At 34.2% G+C, this 20,091-nt stretch overlaps 5 protein-coding genes across 5 annotated transcripts; 3 read left to right on the plus strand and 2 right to left on the minus strand.

The window, feature by feature from the left end:
• Positions 1 to 2,424: 2,424 nt before the first annotated feature.
• On the minus strand, positions 2,425 to 8,908 carry LOC129796007 (acetylcholinesterase-like). The gene is made up of 2 exons (XM_055837650.1): positions 7,436 to 8,908; positions 2,425 to 2,736 (listed from the first exon to the last, which is right to left on the minus strand). The coding sequence occupies exons 1-2, from the start codon at positions 8,860 to 8,862 to the stop codon at positions 2,535 to 2,537; spliced, it is 1,629 nt and encodes a 542-aa protein (XP_055693625.1). The 5' UTR covers positions 8,863 to 8,908; the 3' UTR covers positions 2,425 to 2,534.
• A 2,160-nt stretch (positions 8,909 to 11,068) lies between these two features.
• Positions 11,069 to 12,529, minus strand: LOC129794489 (esterase E4-like). The gene has a single exon (XM_055835240.1). It carries the CDS (start codon positions 12,527 to 12,529, stop codon positions 11,069 to 11,071), a length of 1,461 nt encoding a protein of 486 aa, XP_055691215.1.
• Positions 12,530 to 13,694: 1,165 nt separating this feature from the next.
• On the plus strand, positions 13,695 to 14,869 carry LOC129796010 (uncharacterized). Its single transcript, XM_055837652.1, has one exon. The coding sequence runs from the start codon at positions 13,906 to 13,908 to the stop codon at positions 14,611 to 14,613; it is 708 nt and encodes a 235-aa protein (XP_055693627.1). The 5' UTR covers positions 13,695 to 13,905; the 3' UTR covers positions 14,614 to 14,869.
• Positions 14,870 to 16,009: 1,140 nt separating this feature from the next.
• LOC129796011 (fatty acid hydroxylase domain-containing protein 2-like) lies at positions 16,010 to 17,088 on the plus strand. Its single transcript, XM_055837653.1, has 2 exons — positions 16,010 to 16,180; positions 16,252 to 17,088. Exons 1-2 carry the CDS (start codon positions 16,105 to 16,107, stop codon positions 17,037 to 17,039), a joined length of 864 nt encoding a protein of 287 aa, XP_055693628.1. The 5' UTR covers positions 16,010 to 16,104; the 3' UTR covers positions 17,040 to 17,088.
• A 1,166-nt stretch (positions 17,089 to 18,254) lies between these two features.
• Positions 18,255 to 19,818, plus strand: LOC129796012 (farnesyl pyrophosphate synthase-like). Its single transcript, XM_055837654.1, has 4 exons — positions 18,255 to 18,454; positions 18,516 to 18,586; positions 18,657 to 18,797; positions 18,868 to 19,818. Exons 1-4 carry the CDS (start codon positions 18,310 to 18,312, stop codon positions 19,633 to 19,635), a joined length of 1,125 nt encoding a protein of 374 aa, XP_055693629.1. The 5' UTR covers positions 18,255 to 18,309; the 3' UTR covers positions 19,636 to 19,818.
• The last annotated feature ends 273 nt before the right edge of the window (positions 19,819 to 20,091 follow it).

Here is a 20,091-nt window from a genome sequence, read left to right on the forward strand (position 1 = left end):
ATAATAAATTATGTAAAATTGTAGCTAAAAAAGTCGTTTGAATTGGAAATTTTGCATCGATTCTAGGCAATTTTTTTCAATAACGATTTTCTAAATTAAATATTTAGTAATTCGGTGTAGGAATGCTTGAAGGAGATTGAGAATTAGTGAAACTTTCGATCCTTGTTCAATAAACTGATTAATAATTAATTATTGAGCATATTTTATCAGCTGGTAGTTATTACCAATTTGATCCTCCGCGTTGTGCCAAATGTTGGGTCCTCCAGTGTTAAAAACCATACTTGGATTATGTTAATTTAAAAGGACCTTTAAGGGTTCTAAATGGAAAAATTCTTATCATTCTGATTAATTTATAAATGCAACAATAATTGGCATTTGATGCTGCATTGATTACTGCGTGGAACAAGAAAAGGACAATAGGTATTTTTGGTGAATTTTCTCTCAAAAGAAGAATTTCTTTTAATTTGAAAGTTTTGTTTTATTTTTAAATATTTTTGAAAGAAGTCTATTCACATTTATTTGTGCCATGACTTCATTTGAGAAGTTTGAAAATACAAACATGGCTTAAAATCTTCTATTTTGGTTCATTTTGTGCATGAAGCATATGCTCCAATGCTCTAAACCTAACCGTTTGAAAAAAATCAGTCAATAAAAGTAAAACTGACTGAAAACATTCCACTGAAACCTAGCTGTGAAAGCTCTATTAATTCTTCTTAAATGCGCCTCTGAGTTATTATGAGACATTTTAATTGTTTTTTATGCATAAAACATATGCGCAAATGCTTCAGAAACAATGAATTATTCATCGATAATGATCAATCGGGCTTTGCGGCATATGCTTCATACACTAAATAACAAAAATGAATTAAAAGAAATCGTCATTTAGGAATTTTAATTATTTCTATGTTTTCTGAATTTACTTTTTTATCTTTTGAAAGTTATTAAGAATTTACTTGAAAAGAGCTCAAAACTAAGATTCTTATTTAATAAATTCACAAAAAAAAACCTTTAAAAAACTGTGCAAGAAACCAAAACATCTTGTGCCATCTTTATTATTTTTTTATAAATTATTTTGAGCGTTAAATTTTTTTTAAATCACAGTAAAATAGAATGGATAAAACCAGACGAACGGTCGGCTGGAAAACTTTCTTGGCGCAAACATTCTATTTTTAAAATATCCCCAATTTATGCTCATACCAAGTTTGAGCCCAATCAGATGATTTTACATTTTAGAAGACAAGCTGTTGTGTTATGTCAAAGAAAGAATTACAACTAAAAAGACACATTAAGAAAAAATAAATAAATTTCCAAATATTCAAAATGTACAAAATATTAGAATTTAGTGATGATGAAGAATGTGAAGAAAAATCTTTCTGATTTATTTCTTTTTTCTTTTGAAAAAGACAAAAAACAAGGTATATAATTCATAATTCATAATATATAATAAAAATTCTTAATAAACATTTTATCTTATTTATTGAGCATTTAATAGAATTCTCACGAAAGCGGGGGTTAAAGTGGGATAGAAGTCAAATGCTAGAAATTTCTTTATCAAAAAAAAAAGTATTTTAAGGATATCAAAGAAAAAAATGTGCCTCGCCTTTGGCTGATGAAAAATAAAATGAAAGAGAGAAAATATTTGAAACCAAAATTTATGAGATTTTCAAAAGTAAGTAGATTAAAAAAGAAGATATCAGAAAATTTTCTATATACAAAAAAAATCAAGTTTGAGCTTTAAAGTTTAAAGAAATCTTTTTCAATTACTAAAACGTAGACTTTTAAAGAAATTTTCTAGCATTTTTGGGACTTCTTCCACTTTTGGGAAGAAATAAAAAAAAAGAGAATATAAAATAAAAAATTGAAAATAATTTTTTAGAGTTTATAAAGTACTTTAAATGGAATGATAAATGACTCACAATGGTATTCTTATAATGGAGATCAAAGAAGTAAAATAGGTGTAAGAAAAAAAAAGAACAAGGAGATGTGAGACAGAGAGAATTAGGCTTAAAATATTTTAAAAATATTTTTCTAGTTGTAGATGCAAATGAAATTTTAAAGAAAAAAAAATGAGTAATATTTTCATAAATTGAACAAATTGAATAATACGTGTCTTGTGTGGGAAAAGACTTAAAGAAAATTAAGGAGAATCTTTAATATGGTAGTGGTCCGCAGTATTTCGTAGGTCCTTGTAAAGGATGTAATTCTGCGGGACACTACTGTAAGTAAAAAAAAGGAGATCAGTCAAATTGATTTAAATAAATTGAGAGACCGCAAAGGATACGTATAATATAATAATTAAGTAAAAAGCAGCATAAAGAACAAAAGAAATCTGAGAAGAAGAAGAAAGTGTAGGTGTATAAGAACATATCTATACTGTCCGTGATTGACTGATGATGAAAATAAAATCATAAAAAAATAACAAACTTTCACGAAAAAGTATTTTATTGATTTTCTTTTCCACTCAAAGTCATACAAAAATCATCTTTTGACCTCTCTTTGGTACACAACATAGATTAAGAATTCTCACGCACTCACTACCGTTCTGATGTGAGCTTGAAGAATTTCTTACAATCATTGTATTCGAGGCACTGATAAATTGTTTCCCATCGTTTGTACGTAACATCTTTAACATCTCGAACCATTTTGGATTCTTCTGAGATTTCCATGCGGAGTGCACTGTGAGCATAGGGTGTCCATCGTGTTCTGATGATCTCATCGAGTTTTGGTGTTGGATTTCTGCAAGAAATAGAGAGAGATTTTGCTGTAGAAAATGCTTATTCTTTTGCTTTTTCTTTGGGGAATTTTCAATCAGAAGATTGCTAAAAAAAATCTTAAAAATTTCGAGAAAATACGATAATCTAATGGGGAATCAACCGACGTTAACCCTGTGGCGTTTTTTGGATCATACGTAGACCTAAACATGAAACATTTTATTTTCCCAATTTTTTATGAATTTCATTGTATTTCCTAGTTAGAAATACATATAATTCAGGCAGAAGAAGTCTAAGAAAACGTTTTGCCTAAGAAATGTCCTCTGAGAGCATTTATAGAATAAATATCATGATAAAAGAGCGCATGTTTCAATGTTTTTATGTTTCAAGTTAGACGCGAAAGGGTTAACTTTAATTCTTTATTTTTGGATTATTCCCCGATGAAGAACTCGGAGGTAAAAGAAAGAAAAATCGGTATTATTTGAAAATGTTTGGTATTTCAGGTGAATTTCTCAAATATTTGTTTAATTAACACTTGGAGGACTTTACTGGTAATTGCTACCAATTGGAACCTTAAAATCGTCACAGAATAAAATCTATTGGACTTATCTCGATGAATTTAGCATCTATGTGTAGGGAATTTTAAATACTTTCAGATAGCAGAAAGAAAATCTCGAGAAAAGTCTTTTCCTTGGAAGATAATTGAGGTCAAAGTCAGAATCCAACGCGGAGGATCAAATTGGTAATAACTCAGTCAAAATCTCATACATTTAGCCATTGTTTTGAGGTTATGTTTCCCCATATTTCCCAAATAAAGTACTCTTGTTCACTTTTCCTCAGTCAAAAATAATTAATGTGGACTTATTTTATTGCCGGAAATGACTAAAAAGTTACTTGAAGAATCAAAGTTTGTGATGATTTAGGCGCAATGATAAATTAAGCAAAAACTACAGCTAAAAAAGTCGTTGAATTGGCAATTTTACACCGATTCTACGCAATTCTTTTTCAGTGACGATTTTCTCAATTAAATATTTAGTAATTAGGTGTAGGAATGCTTCAAAGAGATTGAGAAGTAGTGAAACTTTCGATCCTTGTTCAATAAACTGATTAATAATTAATTATTGAGCATATTTTATCAACTGGTACTTATTACCAATTTGATCCTCCGCGTTGTGCCAAATGTTGGGTCTTCCAAGTAAAACAATGGGCCTATCAGCGACCAAGAAACCCTTGAATTCTTTGAATTTTGTACTGAAATTTCAAGATTTTAAGCGATTTTCAAGGGTTTCTTGGTCGCTGAATAAGGCCCAATATTCGATATTTTTATAAGAACATTGAAGACAAATCTTTAAAACTTTCTTAAATTCTGTGGAATATTTCCCTTGAATAATTAACCCTTGGAGGATCGAGGGAAAATGTTTTTCAAGTTTTCTTTCGACGATTCTGAGCTAATGGAATTGCCCTACAAATGCAGAATATTTCACGAAATGTTTAACAGATTTTTATTCTGTTGCGATTGAAAACTAAATCCAAATTGGCCACAGTGGTCATAAAAAAAACCTCTAAGGGTTATAATTCGTATTCTATTATAAAGAAAATTATTAATCTTAATAGTTCTCAAATATTTTCACAGAGCTATGAGATTATTCGATGTTTTAGGAGAAAATCATAAATATTCTTAGCATTTTGGGAATAATTTAGGAGAATTCTCAATAATTCTCAAATATTCAAATTGTTTTAGGATTATTTAATATTCTTTTGGAGAACTATTTGCAGAATATTCATAACATTTTAGGAATATTCAACAATTTTTTCTGTGAATATTACAAAATAAATTTCCTTCAAAGCACCACAAACTTACCCATATTTTACGAAGTTACTAACATACTGAACCATCTTAACCCTCATTACACTATCTCTATAATTTTCATAAAGATCTGAATTGTTTTTAACAAATATAAACCTAACGCTATCCCTGTGAAAGCTTCCAATATCATTTGTGGGATCTTTGTGGGAAAATCTGAAGAAATATGTTTTGGAGATGGCTTCTGCTGCGAAGTATTTCGCAAATTCTTTCACACGATTCTCCGAGAGTGATTTCACGAGAAGTTCCTTGCTGTAGTTATTCAAATCATCCGTATGGGAGATGAGGAAATGTCTCAGAGATTCCATAAGTTCCTTCGTTGCGTGGGAATAGGAATAATTCCATTCATTTCTTAGGGAATCTCTATTGATAGCAACATGATTCCAATGTTCGGCAACAGTGTGCCCAATCATGAGTGGAACATCATTTAAAATGGTGTGTTGGGTTAGTTGTTGTTGCTCATCTTGTACCATTGCTACCCCTGGGGGTGCTTCATGTATTTCCGTAGTTGGTACAAAACACGGGAGAGGTTGTCCAAAGTATGACACACTTGTGGCTGCATTGAAGTCACGTTGTGCAAAGGAAGATGCAGGGAGAGTCTTAAGAATATCCTTAAGATAGCCACGGTAGCAGGGGATTTGAAGGCTTTTGCATAGAGCATGAACACAACTCTCCGTATTCCTCTGATAGGCCCATGGATTTAAGGAACTTCCACTCAGCATAACAGCTCCGTGAAAGTAACCGAGAGATAGGGGTGCTTGCAAATGATAGGCAATTGAGGCACTTCCTGCACCAAGACCCATCAATGTAACTCTTTCGGGATCACCACCAAAAACTTCAATGTTATTTTGTATCCAATCTAGGGCTTGAATTTGATCACGTAGACCATTATTCCCAACAATGTTCTCCCCTTCGCGATATAGGAAACCCAGGGCGCCTAGTCGATAGTTTAGGGTGACTACAACGATGTCCTCATCGACAAGGTAATCAGGACGATTAGCTCCATCACTGTAGGCAGATCCATAATTGAAGAATCCTTCGTGAATCCATACAAGAACAGGACGAAGATTCACCCAGAAAGTATTTTTTGTGTAGACATTGAGGTAGAGGCAGTCTTCTTGACCGATGAAACTTTCATTCGTGAAAAGGGAGTTCTGAATGCACATTGGGCTGGGTTTTGTAAAATCCCACAGGGATGAGTAGAGGGACAAATCAATAGGTTGAGGTGGTTCAAAGCGCAGCTCCCCAACAGGAGGTTTAGCATAGGGAATGCCAAGGAATGAGCAGAAGGTGTCACCTTTCGGTGAGGTGTGTAGCAACCCTAAACCATCAATTTCTCCAAATCTCTGCTGTAATGTCACCAAACACTGTCCCAGCACAAGAAATATCCTTAATTTCAGCAGAAACAGAACCAGCAAAAGCATCGTTTCACTTAACTTTCTTCTCTTTTATTTTTTGCTAACTTTCACCCACGAAGTCTCAATTGCAACTACTATCCAGGTGCGAAATTCGCTCATTTTTTATTATAAATTCTTTCTAATGAGAAATTGGTAAAAGCGGATATTTCGTGACCATGAAGTGACCATCATTCGTGTTTGACACAGTGCACCAATATTATGACATAATAATTAATTAATAAGAAATATGTGGTTGATTTTTAATGCATGAATGAACACTTAAGTAGCAAAATTTGAGGTGAATGAATATTTATATTTAACTGTTAACTGATAATAAATCTATTTTCGAAGTTTTTAATTGATGTTAACATTTAGTTAACTTATTTTTCAAGGGAACACCTGTCAAGATTTTAAAAAAGATAAAGTTCTTCGTCGAAGTATAAAATAAACATTAAAAAATATAAAATTATGCTTTGCTTTACTACTACCCCTTTAAGGCTTTTGAAGTAAGTTTTAAGTGATAATATTGTTTTTGTGGTCAAATAAGAAATTTTGGGTGAAAGATTGGAAATTTTTGATTATTCTCTTTACATTTTTATTGATCTTTCAATCAATGAGAATGTTCTTTGATGATTTAGAAGATAAAATAAATCTTAAAGAGTTTCTCAGACGAGAGTAATGCAGACTTTTCATGAGAGTGAACTCCTTCTGGGAGCGGAAAAAGGTTATTATTTTAACCACGTTGAATTGAGGCACAGGAAGCCTACCGATGTTCCTGGAAGGAGTTTATTCTTTTAAAAAATCTTTAAAAATTATAATCTAACAGAGAACAAGGCGAGGGCTTGTAAAACCAGCTAACTTTGTATAAGCTCCGAACCGACTTAGCCGTTTTTATAATGTAGCCTCGAAGGGGTGTTTGGCGAATATTTTGGTTTTTTTAGCGAATCATCTGTATTTCTCTGAAAATCTGAATATTTTATTTCAAATGAATATGTTTTGCTAAAAACCGAAGAACTCAAAACCGAAAATAAGTTGAAAAACGACTTTAGGACTTTTCGATTTGAATTTGCTTGTTTTTAGCTTTAATTAACTATTTTTTTTATTTGAATTTAGTACTTTTTTGAGACTTTAATTAATCCCTTCTTTAAATATTTTTCGACTTGGATTTATTGTTTTTTATGGTTGAAATTACTATTTTTTGGCTTGAATTTAGAACTCTTCAGCTTGTATTTACTATTCGGCTTGATTTCAGTCATTTTATGCTTGAATTAAATATTTTTAGGCTTAGAATAATATTTATTTTTCCTTAGAGAATAATCCGCATATTTCCGTAGATCAGATCCGAATAATTTTATTCAGATAAACCCTCCTTGACAGAGAATTTGTGAGTTTTATTCGCAATCTGAAGCACGACTTTTTAGATAATTTGCATTAGAAAGGCATTTATGCTCATTTATGCTTACCCAACTTTGGCAAAATCCGTAACATAGCGAACCATTCGCATTCTGACAAGATCATCAGTTTGTGTAGTTGGTGTATCGTGGGGGCCAAAGATAAATCTCAAATCATCCCCGTGAAGAGCTCCGAACCAATTTGAGTCATTTTTGTGGGAGAATCGATAGAAATAAACGTTGGAGTATGCATTGTATGAGTAGTAGTTGGTAAATTCCTTAATACCATGTACCATACTAGCTGGTACCATGAGTCTTGCACTGAAATTATTGAGCTCCTTCGTTCCTATTTGAAGGTATCGTCTCAAGGGGCGAATAACTTCCTCGCTCGTGTTGACAAATGAATAATTCCACGTATTTGCAAGATGATCCTGAGTGAGGTAGTAATAGGGATAATCTTCAGCAACTGTGTATCCTATCATGAGGGGTACATCATTCTCAACGGGGTGGTAGATTAATTTAAGTTGCTCATCTTGAACTGTTGGAGATTCTTCGAATTTCCCCTCGTATGTTGGCACAAAGCAGGGATGTAGGACGCCAAAGTAGGATATACTTGTGCGATAGTTGAGGTGCTGAGATCCAAAAATTGATCCTGGTAGTCTTTTAAGGAGATCCTTGAGTTTACCACGGAAACAAGGGATATCCAAAGTTCTGCACAGCATCTTTGTACAGGCTTCGGTACTCCGTTCATATGCCCATGGAACAAGTGGGGAGCCACTTAGCATTATAGCTCGATGGAAGAGTCCACGAAAGGCTGGAGATTGTAGGTGGTAGCCAACATCTACACCACCTGCACTCCATCCCATTAGAGTCACCTTCTTTGGATCACCACCAAATGATGCGATATTCCCCTGAACCCATTTAAGGGCTTCCAATTGATCCAAAAGCCCGAGATTTGCGACAAAATTATCATTTCTGCGGTAGAAAAATCCCAAAACCCCAAGGCGGTAATTCAACGTAACCACAACGACATCTTCATCCATAAGATAGCCAACACGATCAGCACCGTCACTGTAGGCAGATCCGAAAGTACCCCAACCACCATGAAGCCACACAATAACAGCCTTGGGCTGATCCGTAGTTGAGGGTTTTGTGTAGACATTTAAGTAGAGACAATCTTCTTGTCCAGTTTCATTTGCAAAGATTCGATTTTGCACACAAATTGGACTTTTATATCTAAAATACCACGATGTTGGGGCATAACGAGACAAATCAAGGGGTTGCGGTGGTTCAAAACGTAGCGCCCCAACGGGTGGTCTAACATACGGAATACTCAGGAAGGAACAATAAGGATCCCCTTTAGGAGTTGTCCTCTGTAATCCATATCCATGCACTTCACCGTATCCTTGTTGCAAAGTCACTTCGCACTCATCACTTGCTCCCAATGCACACAAATTAAACACAAAAATACCTAAAAGTATCACTCGTTTGCACAACATTATCTTATTTCCCTTATGAATTTACCTAATAGACTGATCGTTCCCACTGCAAGGTAGTTTATTTTATAAAGTCTTTTTTGGTAGAAAAAATAATAGTCAATAGAGTGTGGAGAGTACACTGAGCTCAATGTTAATGTGTTATGGGATCATATTTACTATACATCGATAAACATTGTAAACAAGAGTCATTTGTGTTAAAAACCGTGTTATACCGAATTTTTTTTATTAGTTTTATTACACTACTACATTAACAGTAGTGATGAAAATTATATGATCATTGAAATATTTTTCTATATATTTTTTATTAGATTATTAAATTGAAGGACAATGATTTAAGACACAGTGTAAGGTTTGATCTTTAGCTTTATTTTTGGTGGTTCCTTTTTTAATTAATGATAAGAAAAAACTCTGAACTTATTTAACCCATTAGTGTCTAACTGTTTTTGTCAGTTTTGAAAGATTTTCAATTTTTTTTCAAAATAGTGAAGGAATGAATCTTTTTTGTGACTTTTCCACGCGGAAAATTACTTTTTGTCTTCCGGGAGCTTTCTTTGTATTTTTCCGGGAGTTTAATTTTCAAGAATTGTGGATAGTAAAATTTTATTTTCCCATAATGTGAAAGAGAATATTTAAATAAATATGTAGAATCCTTTCCAAGACATCAACAAAAGAACAATAGATTTTCCAATTTTTCTAGATAATTAAATATCTCAGGAACGATTAAATTGAAAAGAATCCTTTAGCAGAAACTTTAAACATAATATTTATTTTAAGTGAGAATACCCTTTTCTTTGGTACTGTAATTAAACAAAATTAAATGCGTGAAAAAGGTAGGAAATAGCGAAAAGCTTTTTCTTTTACCTACTTAATCTTAAATAGATCATTATCGAGAAGGTTATTTTAATTACATTGTTTAGAGTTTAGAGGTATTTTTACACATTTCCGACATCTCTCAGAAGATTCGTTCATATTTCAATGAAATTTTGATGAAAAGTAAATTCCCCGACCTCCAAATAAGAATTTAAATTAATCTGGATTAATCTTTTTTTGATGGGTCGAAGGATTGTTCTAATTATTTTTTTCAGAAAGGATAAAAAGGATAGTTTTCTAACCTAATTAAGCAGAAGTTTTTGGATTGCGCAGTTGTGATTTTTTAGAGGATTTTTCCTTCAATTTTTCTCAATAAATAAAACAAAAATTAATCCCATTTGAACTAAATCTTTCTTCTTTACTTATAATTTACTAGTCAACCCGAGCCCCCAATCACGTGTGAGCAAACTCCATTTTAAGCTATAAAAGGGGGGCGTATATTAGTAAGGGGGATGAATTGAATAATACGGTACCCCGAAAAATTTTTTAAATAAAAAAATCCCGTTATCTGACCCTTCAGCAGGTAGAAAATGGAAAAAATCAATTTTTCTGTGGGGGCGCTATAAAGGGGGGTTGGGGCGGAATCCCATATAGCGCTTGCAACTCGTATTGACCCCCTCTACCCCCATACCAAATTTCATCAAGATCGGCCCAGCCGTTTCGGAGGAGTTCATGTGCCACAGACAAACAAACATTTCAGCTTTATATATTAAGACTAGTCAACCCGAGCCCCCAATCACGTGTGGGCGAACTCTATTTTAAGGCATAAAAGGGGGGCGTATATTAGTAGGGGGGATGAATAATACGGTACCCCGAAAAAATTTTAAAATAAAAAAATCCCGTTATCTGACCCTTCAGCAGGTAGAAAATGGGAAAAAATCAGTTTTTCTGTGGGGGCGCTATAAAGGGGGGTTGGGGCGGAATCCCATATAGCGCTTGCAACTCGTATTGACCCCCTCTACCCCCATACCAAATTTCATCAAGATCGGCCCAGCCGTTTCGGAGGAGTTCATGTGCCACAGACAGACAAACATTTCAGCTTTATATATTAAGATATACGGCTTTTGGATTTTTTAGGAATCTAAAAATCTATATAATCCTTAAATACAACCAATTTGTCTTTAGGTTTATCTGAGGCAGTTTTCGAAAATTATCTTAATTAATTAATTAATTAATTTTTTAAGTATTATCTTAAAAGAATTTTATGATATTTTCAAGTATTTTGATTGAGAAAAATATTCAAGAGATAAAATAAAATTAATCCAATAAAAAAACATAATAGTAATAGACGTCTAGAAAGAGACAATAAATAATTTTGAAAAAAAAATCATTTTACTTACCCGAATTTAGCGAAATCCGTAATGTATCGTACAAGTCTCATTCTAATTAATCCATCTTCATGATTTTGGGATGTTTTAGACTTTCCTGTTGGTCCATCTGGTTGTCCAAAAATATAGGGTAGTTCATCCCCATGGAATGATCCAATGTCATTTCCTCTTTGCTTGTGAGAGAATCGATAGAAGAAAATGTTGGAATCAGCATTGGTTGTGTAGTATTCTGCAAAATCCCTAATTCCATGAAGTAGGATGGCTTCGGTCATTAGTTGTTTGCTGAGATTATTTAGTTCCTTCGTCCCAGCTATGAGGTAGCGTCTTAGGGATGAAAGGACATCATCCCTGGTATTTGTGAATGAATAATTCCAGCTATTTTGCAATGAAAATCGATTAGTGTGGAAGCTTGGCCAAGTTTCGGCAACTGTGTGTCCTATCATTAGGGGAACGTCATTGAGAATGGGTTGTGAGATTAGTCGTTGCTGTAAGTCCTGAACCATGGCTGTTCCATAGGCAACCTCTTGGAGTTCAACTGTTGGCTCAAAGCATGGAGCTGGTTCTCCCAAGTAGGATATGACTGTTTGGGAATTTAGGGCAATTGATTTGAAATATGACGTTGGGATGCGTTTGAGAATTTCCTTTAGATCCCCATGGGCGCAGGGAATATTTAGGGTTTTGCACAGGACATTCACACATCCTTGCGTGTGCCTTTCATATGCCCATGGATTGAAGGAAGTTCCACTCATCATTATGGCTGCCTGGAAGAGCCCTCGAGAGGCAGGAGCTTGCAAATGGTATGCAACTGAGGCACTTCCTGCACTCCATCCCATTAGTGTTATCTTCTGTGGATTCCCACCAAATGCAGCAATATTTGCTCTGACCCATTTGAGGGCTTCAACTTGATCACGCAGCCCAAGGTTCCCAGTAAAGGTGTCCTTGTTGCGAAAGAGGAATCCCAAAGCTCCAAGGCGGTAGTTTAGGGTGACAAAAATAATATCTTCATCCACGAGATAGTCAGGTTGATCTGCATTCCTGCTGTAGGCTGATCCTGTTTGAAACCAACCACCATGGAGCCAAACAATCACTGGCTTCAATTCAGTCCAATGCGATTGCTTCTTGTACACATTGAGGTACAGGCAGTCCTCTTGTCCACTCGTCCCATTATGTAGCAACATATTCTGCACACAAATTGGGCTTTTAACCGTGAAATCGAAAGAAGATGAGTAATAGGCCAAATCCAAGGGTTGCGGTGGCTCAAAGCGCAGCACCCCAATTGGGGGTTGAGCATAGGGAATCCCAAGGAATGAGCACAGAGGATCCCCTTTAGGGGTTTTACTCAATAATCCACGTCCATGAACATCCCCATATCCATATTTTAATTTCACTTCACACTGCCCATGCCCATGCACAACACTCCACACAAATCCCAACAAAAAGCTCACAAGCAAAGCTTTTTCACTCCACATTATTCGATCTTTCTCTTGCGTATTGATCACTGAAACTGCTTTTGGCATCCAAAAAATCATTCCCTTTTATAAATGGCCCCAAGAATGCGAAATATTTCTTCTGGGCTATTAAGCACATTTTATTATTAGTTTAAGATTCTGCAATAGGCCTAAAAATGCGTTGCGCGCGTGGGAGTGCGTGCAACATAAGGAAACGATATTTGAGTAATAAATTATCATGAGGAAAAGTCACAAAGCTCCATTCAAAGATCTAATATTTCTTATTTTTATTTTTAAATTATATTTTTAATATATTTTGTTAAAAGTTTTTGAACAGTAAAGACATTTTTTTATGCTAAATATTGGAGAAAGAATTTTCGCAATAAGATTTTAAACAATAAAATGTCAAAAAGAAACTTTCCTATTAAAGAGAAATTCAATTGAGATAACTGAAAGTTAGGAAATAAATGTTATTAGCAAGTAGAGCACGGAAAATACCTTCGATTTTTTTTTATTGAAAGAGTTTGTCCCTGAGCTTGAATTTATGTTACGAAAAAAAATTGTTTAAACTGTCTGGCAATATAGTTATGGTTTTATGAAGCAAGGTAGATAGTCTTGGGATTTAGATCTTTTTTTCTTACAAAGATTTCACAGCATTTATTTTTATTATACCTTAAGATACATGAAATTGTATAGGGAAACTAAGGCTACTTGGTATACCTTTTAACCTGAATTTAATTTCCTTAAATTTAACATTTTTTTTGAGCTTTCTAGTACTAAATTTGGGGAGAAAAGCCTCCCTTTCAGAAAGAATCTGAATGGAATGTGAATAAGCAATTAATTATTATTATAATTTCTCCGCATAGGCTTTAGAAGGGTTAATTAAAAAACTGATTACAAAGGAAATTAAATAAAATCATCAAATTTATGATTAAGATATGAATTTCCTTGAATTCATGACTTTATTACGCGTGTAAAAAAAACTAATGGGAATTTATGCTTTAGATTTGATTGGATTTTGATTGATTGTCCCTCCAAATAGTCACTAAGATGTCTCAAATTGTCTCTAAATATTTTTTTGAAATTGTTTTCAACGTGAATCATTTGAGGATTTCCGGAATATCAAGCTCCAAGAATGAGTTTTTGGAAGTTTTGGAAGTTCTTTGTTGGTTGTTTTCATGAAAAATCATAACACAGGTCACAGATTAGCTGCCTGATTTATCCATCATTCAATTGATGAGTTAATACCTTCCTTGTCTCTCCCCTACGCGGATTTTTTAATTAACTGTGACTGACTTTATCGGATGATTGAGGAGTCGTTTCCCGGGGAAACTATAAAAATGCCCGGACTTTGAGGGCTTATTTTTAATAGAGTCTTTTGTGTGCCTTCGCGCGCTATGGCGCATTTGGAATTACTTTTCTTTGCTTTGTGCATCAGTGCGGTGATTTGTGTGGATTTTGGGGGACGTCCATTGCCATTGAACGACGACGGGCAACCAGGATGTCGTACACGTAGGGAATTTGGGAGATTTTGGCGAAATCATCAAGATCCATCGCGTTATTGGGAATGTACGGCATGGGCTGTGGGTGCTGAGGTGAGGCACTGTCCACAGTACACGCAGTTTCAGGAAGAATGGCAGACGTGCGTTCCGGAACATATGTGGCAGTGGTCACCACCTATGTCACCACCAAGTCGCCCCACGGATACAGTGAATCCCTGTGAGCCTCTAGATCTTCCAGCACCGTGCCCAACCACTCCATGCCCACCCTGTCCACCTGATGGCACCACCACGACCACAGCATGCCCACCGTGTCCTCCTGACCCTGAGACTCCCCCGGAGGAACCCCCACCGGACAATGGGCTTTGCTTTGGACCACCACCAGCCAATGGTGGGCTCTCTTGCCTCCCACCTACGTGCACGGCTGACGAAATGGCCCGCAATCTCTTGTTCCCCAGTCGAACACCAACGCGGTTCTACAGATGTGCCGGCATTGGGTTCCCTGTTACCATTGAGTGTGCCCCCGGGACGTGCTTCCACTTTGCCCATCAAGTCTGTGTCAATCCACAGGATTGGGAAAATTCCTGCTCTGCATCATTCTTCTGATTGGAATTTTAAATTTAATTGCTGCAATTTCTGTTAAAAAAAAACTTGAAATAAAATAAAAATTGATACAGATTGATGGTTAATGCGAGAATACTTAAATTCTTTTTTGAATGAAATATATTTTTTTTAATTCTTAATTGCAGTAATAATTTTTTTAGGGGAGATCTAGTGCTAAAAAAATTTAAGAACAATTATTTTCGGTAATTTTACTTAAATAAATTCGCAAAAGCTTAATAAAATTATCCAGCATTTAAAATGTCTTTCTATGATTCAAAGCAAACATACCAGAATTATATGCTCACGTGTGAGTTATTAAAAAGCTTTATCAAAAAATTTTCTTATCATCATTTCAAGGGTCAATTTTACGCGGTTGTTTTTCTATCTCCAAAATTCAGGTTCACGGAGAAGAAAGCAAGAAGATAGTAGTTAAATAAAATAAATCATTGTTGTGTTGTTATTCGTGATGGTGAAGACTGCAAGAGATCACAGTAGATAAATAAAAATTCTAATTCTATTGGAAACATTGGAAGGACAAATAAAAAATTCCAGGCAAGATTAAATATCTAATCAATTACTAGAAATTATAAGATTTTGCAGAGTAAAGATCGAGAATTTTATTTTCTAAACTAATCAGATTAATGAATGGGTGTTTGATAAGTTATCAATGATGCGTGGAAAACAAGAAAAAAAAACTTTGGACACATTTTTGAAGATTTAGCAATCAGGAATTTTTTTATTAGGGAAGACATGGGTGGATTTGGTCAATTTTAATCACATCAGGGGCAATAAAAAAAAATTAAAAAAAGGTTTTATATTTTTATATTTGTTGTGATGTAAAGGAGTCTATTCATTGTTGTTCGTGCCGTATAATCATTTAAGAAAGACAGATAAATTGCAGAGATTAAAGAAAAATGTTTTTTTTTTAAAATAAATTCAACAAATTCTTTATTCTTTTCCATGACTGAGGAAAACGAAGAAAATATCGAAAAATTGTCCTTTAACGCACAAACCCCGCCTTATTTGTAATTCATTTAAATACACCAAGCATATGCTTCAGTGCTTTACCTTAGCTGTTTTCAAGATAAACAAGCCTAAGACACAATAACAGGTGAAAATTTTCCCTTATTCTTCCCAAAGATTCAAGTGGAAAATAAACAGTCTTTTTAACTTTTCTTTAAAGTTTTTTTTTGATATGATTTTTGTTGTTTTTATATACTTTTCCAGTGTTGATCTTCGAAAGAGAAAAAGAGCAAGAATATTGTTGTATACATAAACTCCTTTTCTAAAATTTAACGTTTTATTTAGAATTTTGTAATATATTTTTCAAGAAATATTTTTATACAAAATTTGTCATATTCTACCCCAGTTTCCCCTATGTTTATTTTGATTTTTTTCGTATTATTAATTTCCTTATCATATACTCCACGCAAAATGTATAATCTTTGTGCTAAAGTGGAATTTAAGTCAGTTTTTTGGTGAAAATCGTGAAAGATGGAGGTGTTGACTTACCTAATGCAACCGTCAGAGTTTTCTCAGACACTCTGGCTTAAAATTTTAAATATAATCGGTAAGATTTTTTTTTAATTTTTGAGTTAAGTTCAACTTCATTTATCCTTTGATTTACGATTTAATTTGTAGGTAAAGAAAGCTTCACTTTATGGGTAATTGTACCAATTATACTCACAACTGTTCTCTATTGGACTGTTGGTGGACTCTATCTCCTTATGGACATTACCAATAGGCCAGCATTCTTGAGGAAATATAAAATTCAACCAGGAACAAATGAACCTGTTGATGGTGAAAAGCTCCGAAAACTTGTGCGCACAGTGCTGTTTAATCAATTCTGCATTGGCATAACTATGGCCATCCTCAATTGGCATTTGACGAGAGATCGATTCAATGGGAACGTTGAAATTGTCCCATCTGCTGCACGAATTTTCCTGGACATTGTTGTGTGTATTCTTCTCAATGAAATTGGCTTCTACTACTCCCATCGGTTGCTCCATCATCGCATCCTGTACAAGATTATCCACAAAAAGCACCACGAATGGACGGCACCAATTGCAATCTCTGCCATGTATTGCCATCCAATTGAGCACATGTTCAGCAATCTTGTACCACCATTCCTCGGGCTCTACGTCATGCGAAGTCATCCACTTACAGCATGGCTGTGGTTCTGTCTTGCAATTGTGGGTACACTCAATGATCACTCAGACTACCATTTGCCACTTCTACGGAGCCCCGAAGCACACGACTTTCATCATTTAAAATTCAATAATTGCTACGGTGTTATCGGTCTTCTCGACTGGCTCCATGGGACTGATAAGATGTTCCGAGCATCGCGAGCATTTGATCGTCACAAAGTCTCTTTCTCAATTGCCTCGCAGAGAGATAAATTCCCTGATATTGTTAAGAAGACTCTCTGAATTTTTTTGTTGTAATAAAAATAATGAAATAAAATGTTTTGGAAAAAAATATATGAGCATACTTATTTTTAATTAGCATGAATGGCATGAATAAAATGAACTATTTTTTAACACTTGGAGGCCTCACAGAGCTGATGACAGGTCATTGTCGTCTAAGAAAGCATCTGTACAACATCAAAATCTCACAGAACTATACCTGCAGATTCTGTGAGATGGAAGACGAAACGTCTAGCCACATTCTGTGCTACTGTGAAGCACTAATGGGCAGAAGACGTAAATTTCTAGGTGCCTATGTGTTAGAACCACATGACATCTGGAAAATTAAGCCAAATGGTATCCTAAGCTTTGTTAATGGCTTGGAACTGTTTGGCTAATAAATATCAGATTATGATGATATTCGGGGACCCACAATAAGCTTGCTTTAGCTGCAGTGGATTGGAAACGACCTTAGTCGCGGCCACCCCAAACAAATCTGAATCTGAATCTGAAACACTTGGAGGATTTTGCTGGCCAATTCGACTTTTTTCAAATTCTACATCTGTTAATAGGAGAACTTCATTACTTCAAGTTCGTTGAAAAAAATCTTGGAAAAATATTTTCTTTTGATACAAAATAAAGTATAAACTTTTGAGGTTAGAAACCTCGATCCTCCAAGTGTTAAAAAGGAGTTTATCCGTTTTCCAAAAGCCCCAAAGGGAAAACAATTCTGTCATACATAATCTTGTAGAGAATTAAAATGAACTAAAAATTCGATAAGGAAACTTCATTTTCCACTGGAATCAGCTACGGCATGGCGGTAAAAATTTGCCTAAAAATATAAACAATGACGTCACAATGAATGAATGAATGAATGCTCCATGCATTGAAAGAGACGAGAAATACAATACGAGGGCTACATTGTAAAAACTAGTAATATATTGTTTTTTTTATAACTTTTGAAGTTAAATTACTGACTTTTAAATTATGCGTTGATAATTTTTTTTTCAAATATTCCTTACTACAAAAATTCCGAATATTTGAACGATTTGAACATTTCTTAAAAGAGGGAACTTATACACCCCTTGAAAGTGCTTAATAAAATTCAAACTTATAGTCTTAACAAAAAAGAAACACGAGAATTCAATTTAATAGTATCTTGTTGCATGAGTTTTATTATGATCATTTGTATACTCCCAAGAGTTACTACCATATAAAACTTAGAACAATTTTTCATTTATTCTCAGTTTTACTTAGAATTTTACAAAAGTGAGAAGGAAAAAAGTACAAAATTATGTATTTCTTGGGGAAAAGTTTTGTAAGAAATTTATTAAAAAAAAGAATTATTCTCAATTCAATGGGTAAAATGAAGAGGAATTTTTGTGTTGGTGAAAGTGGTGCAATAAATAAGGAAAAATTATTAATGTCGCATTATCCACGTAAGTTTTCTTTTTATAAAGAAAATCTTTGTTTTTATACAAGAAGAAATCCATTCTGTAGGTTTTGAAAAAAGTATTAGTGATATAGTTGATACGTGTGATCCATCAAGGGCAGGAAAACACATTGAAGAAGTAAGAATAATTTTCTTTTTGCATTGATTTTTCTTTTATGTAACATACAGATTAATTTAACATTTTAAAGGTGTTAGATTACACGACAGCTGGTGGAAAGAAAACTCGTGGAAAACTACTAGTGGCTGCTTTTGAGGAAATTGCTCCAAAGGATAAATTAACGGAGGAAATGTTTACATTAGCCGCTTACCTGGGATGGTGCGTTGAAGCGGTAGGAATCTGAAGAAGTTGGAAAATTAGAAAATCTGGTTTTCATTGTAAAATCTCTCACTTATAATTAGTTTCATGGACTTATTCTTATTATGGACGATATTATGGATGGAAGTTTGACAAGAAGAGGGCAAACATGTTGGTATAGGCGTCCTAATATCCAAATGTCCGCCATTAATGACGCCGTAATGCTTGATGCCGCCATTTATGAGTTTCTTCACGAAAAGTTCCACCATTTGCCAACATACGCAGATATTATTCATTCATATCACAGAAATGCTCTTATGCTGTATATGGGACAATATCTGGACGTATTAGCAATGCAACAAGATGTCTTGACATTCACAATGGAGCAATGTAGGAGAAATGTCATCCACAAAGGTTCCCACTATACCATCTATTCGCCCATTGAATTAGCCTATAACTTGGCAGGATATAAAGATCTACAGCCTCTCGTTGATGCGAAGGATCTAATCTATGAAATGGGAATTTTTTTTCAAGCTCAAGATGACTTCCTCGATTGCTATGGGGATCCTAAAGTAATGGGAAAAATTGGAACGGATATAGAAGATGGAAAATGCACGTGGCTCGTTGCAACATTCCTCAGTCGTGCTAATGAAGCCCAAAAGGACATTCTGAAGAAGTTTTATGGAAAAAATAATGAAGAATCTGTTACGCAGATTAAGAAACTCTACGAAGAAGTTGGTATATTTGAAGCCTTTAAGAACTACGAAGATAAAACTTATAAGGATATTAAATGGAAAATTCAGGAGGCAAAGGGGATTCCGAAGAATGTGTGTCAAGGCCTAATGGATAAATTGTATAAGAGGAACATTTAATTTTTTTTCATTAAATTTCTTGATTTTTTATATGATTTCCATAGTTTTTTATATTTTTTTTTTTACAAATATTTCAAATATTTTCTATAAATTCCGAATATTTGAATTTTTCGTAAAAGAGGGAATTTAAACACCCCTTGAGCGTGCGTAATAAATTCAAACAAAATCTTAACAAAAAAGAAACACGACAAATTATATATTAAAAAAATATCCTTTTGCACATGTTCTTTAATTATCACTTAAACAGTTTAAGCACCAACTATATAAAAGCGAGATAAGTATTCAGTTTATTCTCAGTTTTACTTAGAATTTTACTAAAATAAGAAGGAAAAGAATTGCAAAATGAATTTTCTGGGCAATATCTTTGTAAGAAATTTATTAAAAAATAGAATTATTCTCAATTCAATGGGTAAAATGAAGAGGAATTTTTGTGTTGGTGAAAGTGGTGCAATAAAT

The sequence above is a fragment of the Lutzomyia longipalpis genome, chromosome 4 (assembly GCF_024334085.1).
Source record: "Lutzomyia longipalpis isolate SR_M1_2022 chromosome 4, ASM2433408v1".
Lineage (NCBI taxonomy): Eukaryota > Metazoa > Arthropoda > Insecta > Diptera > Psychodidae > Lutzomyia > Lutzomyia longipalpis.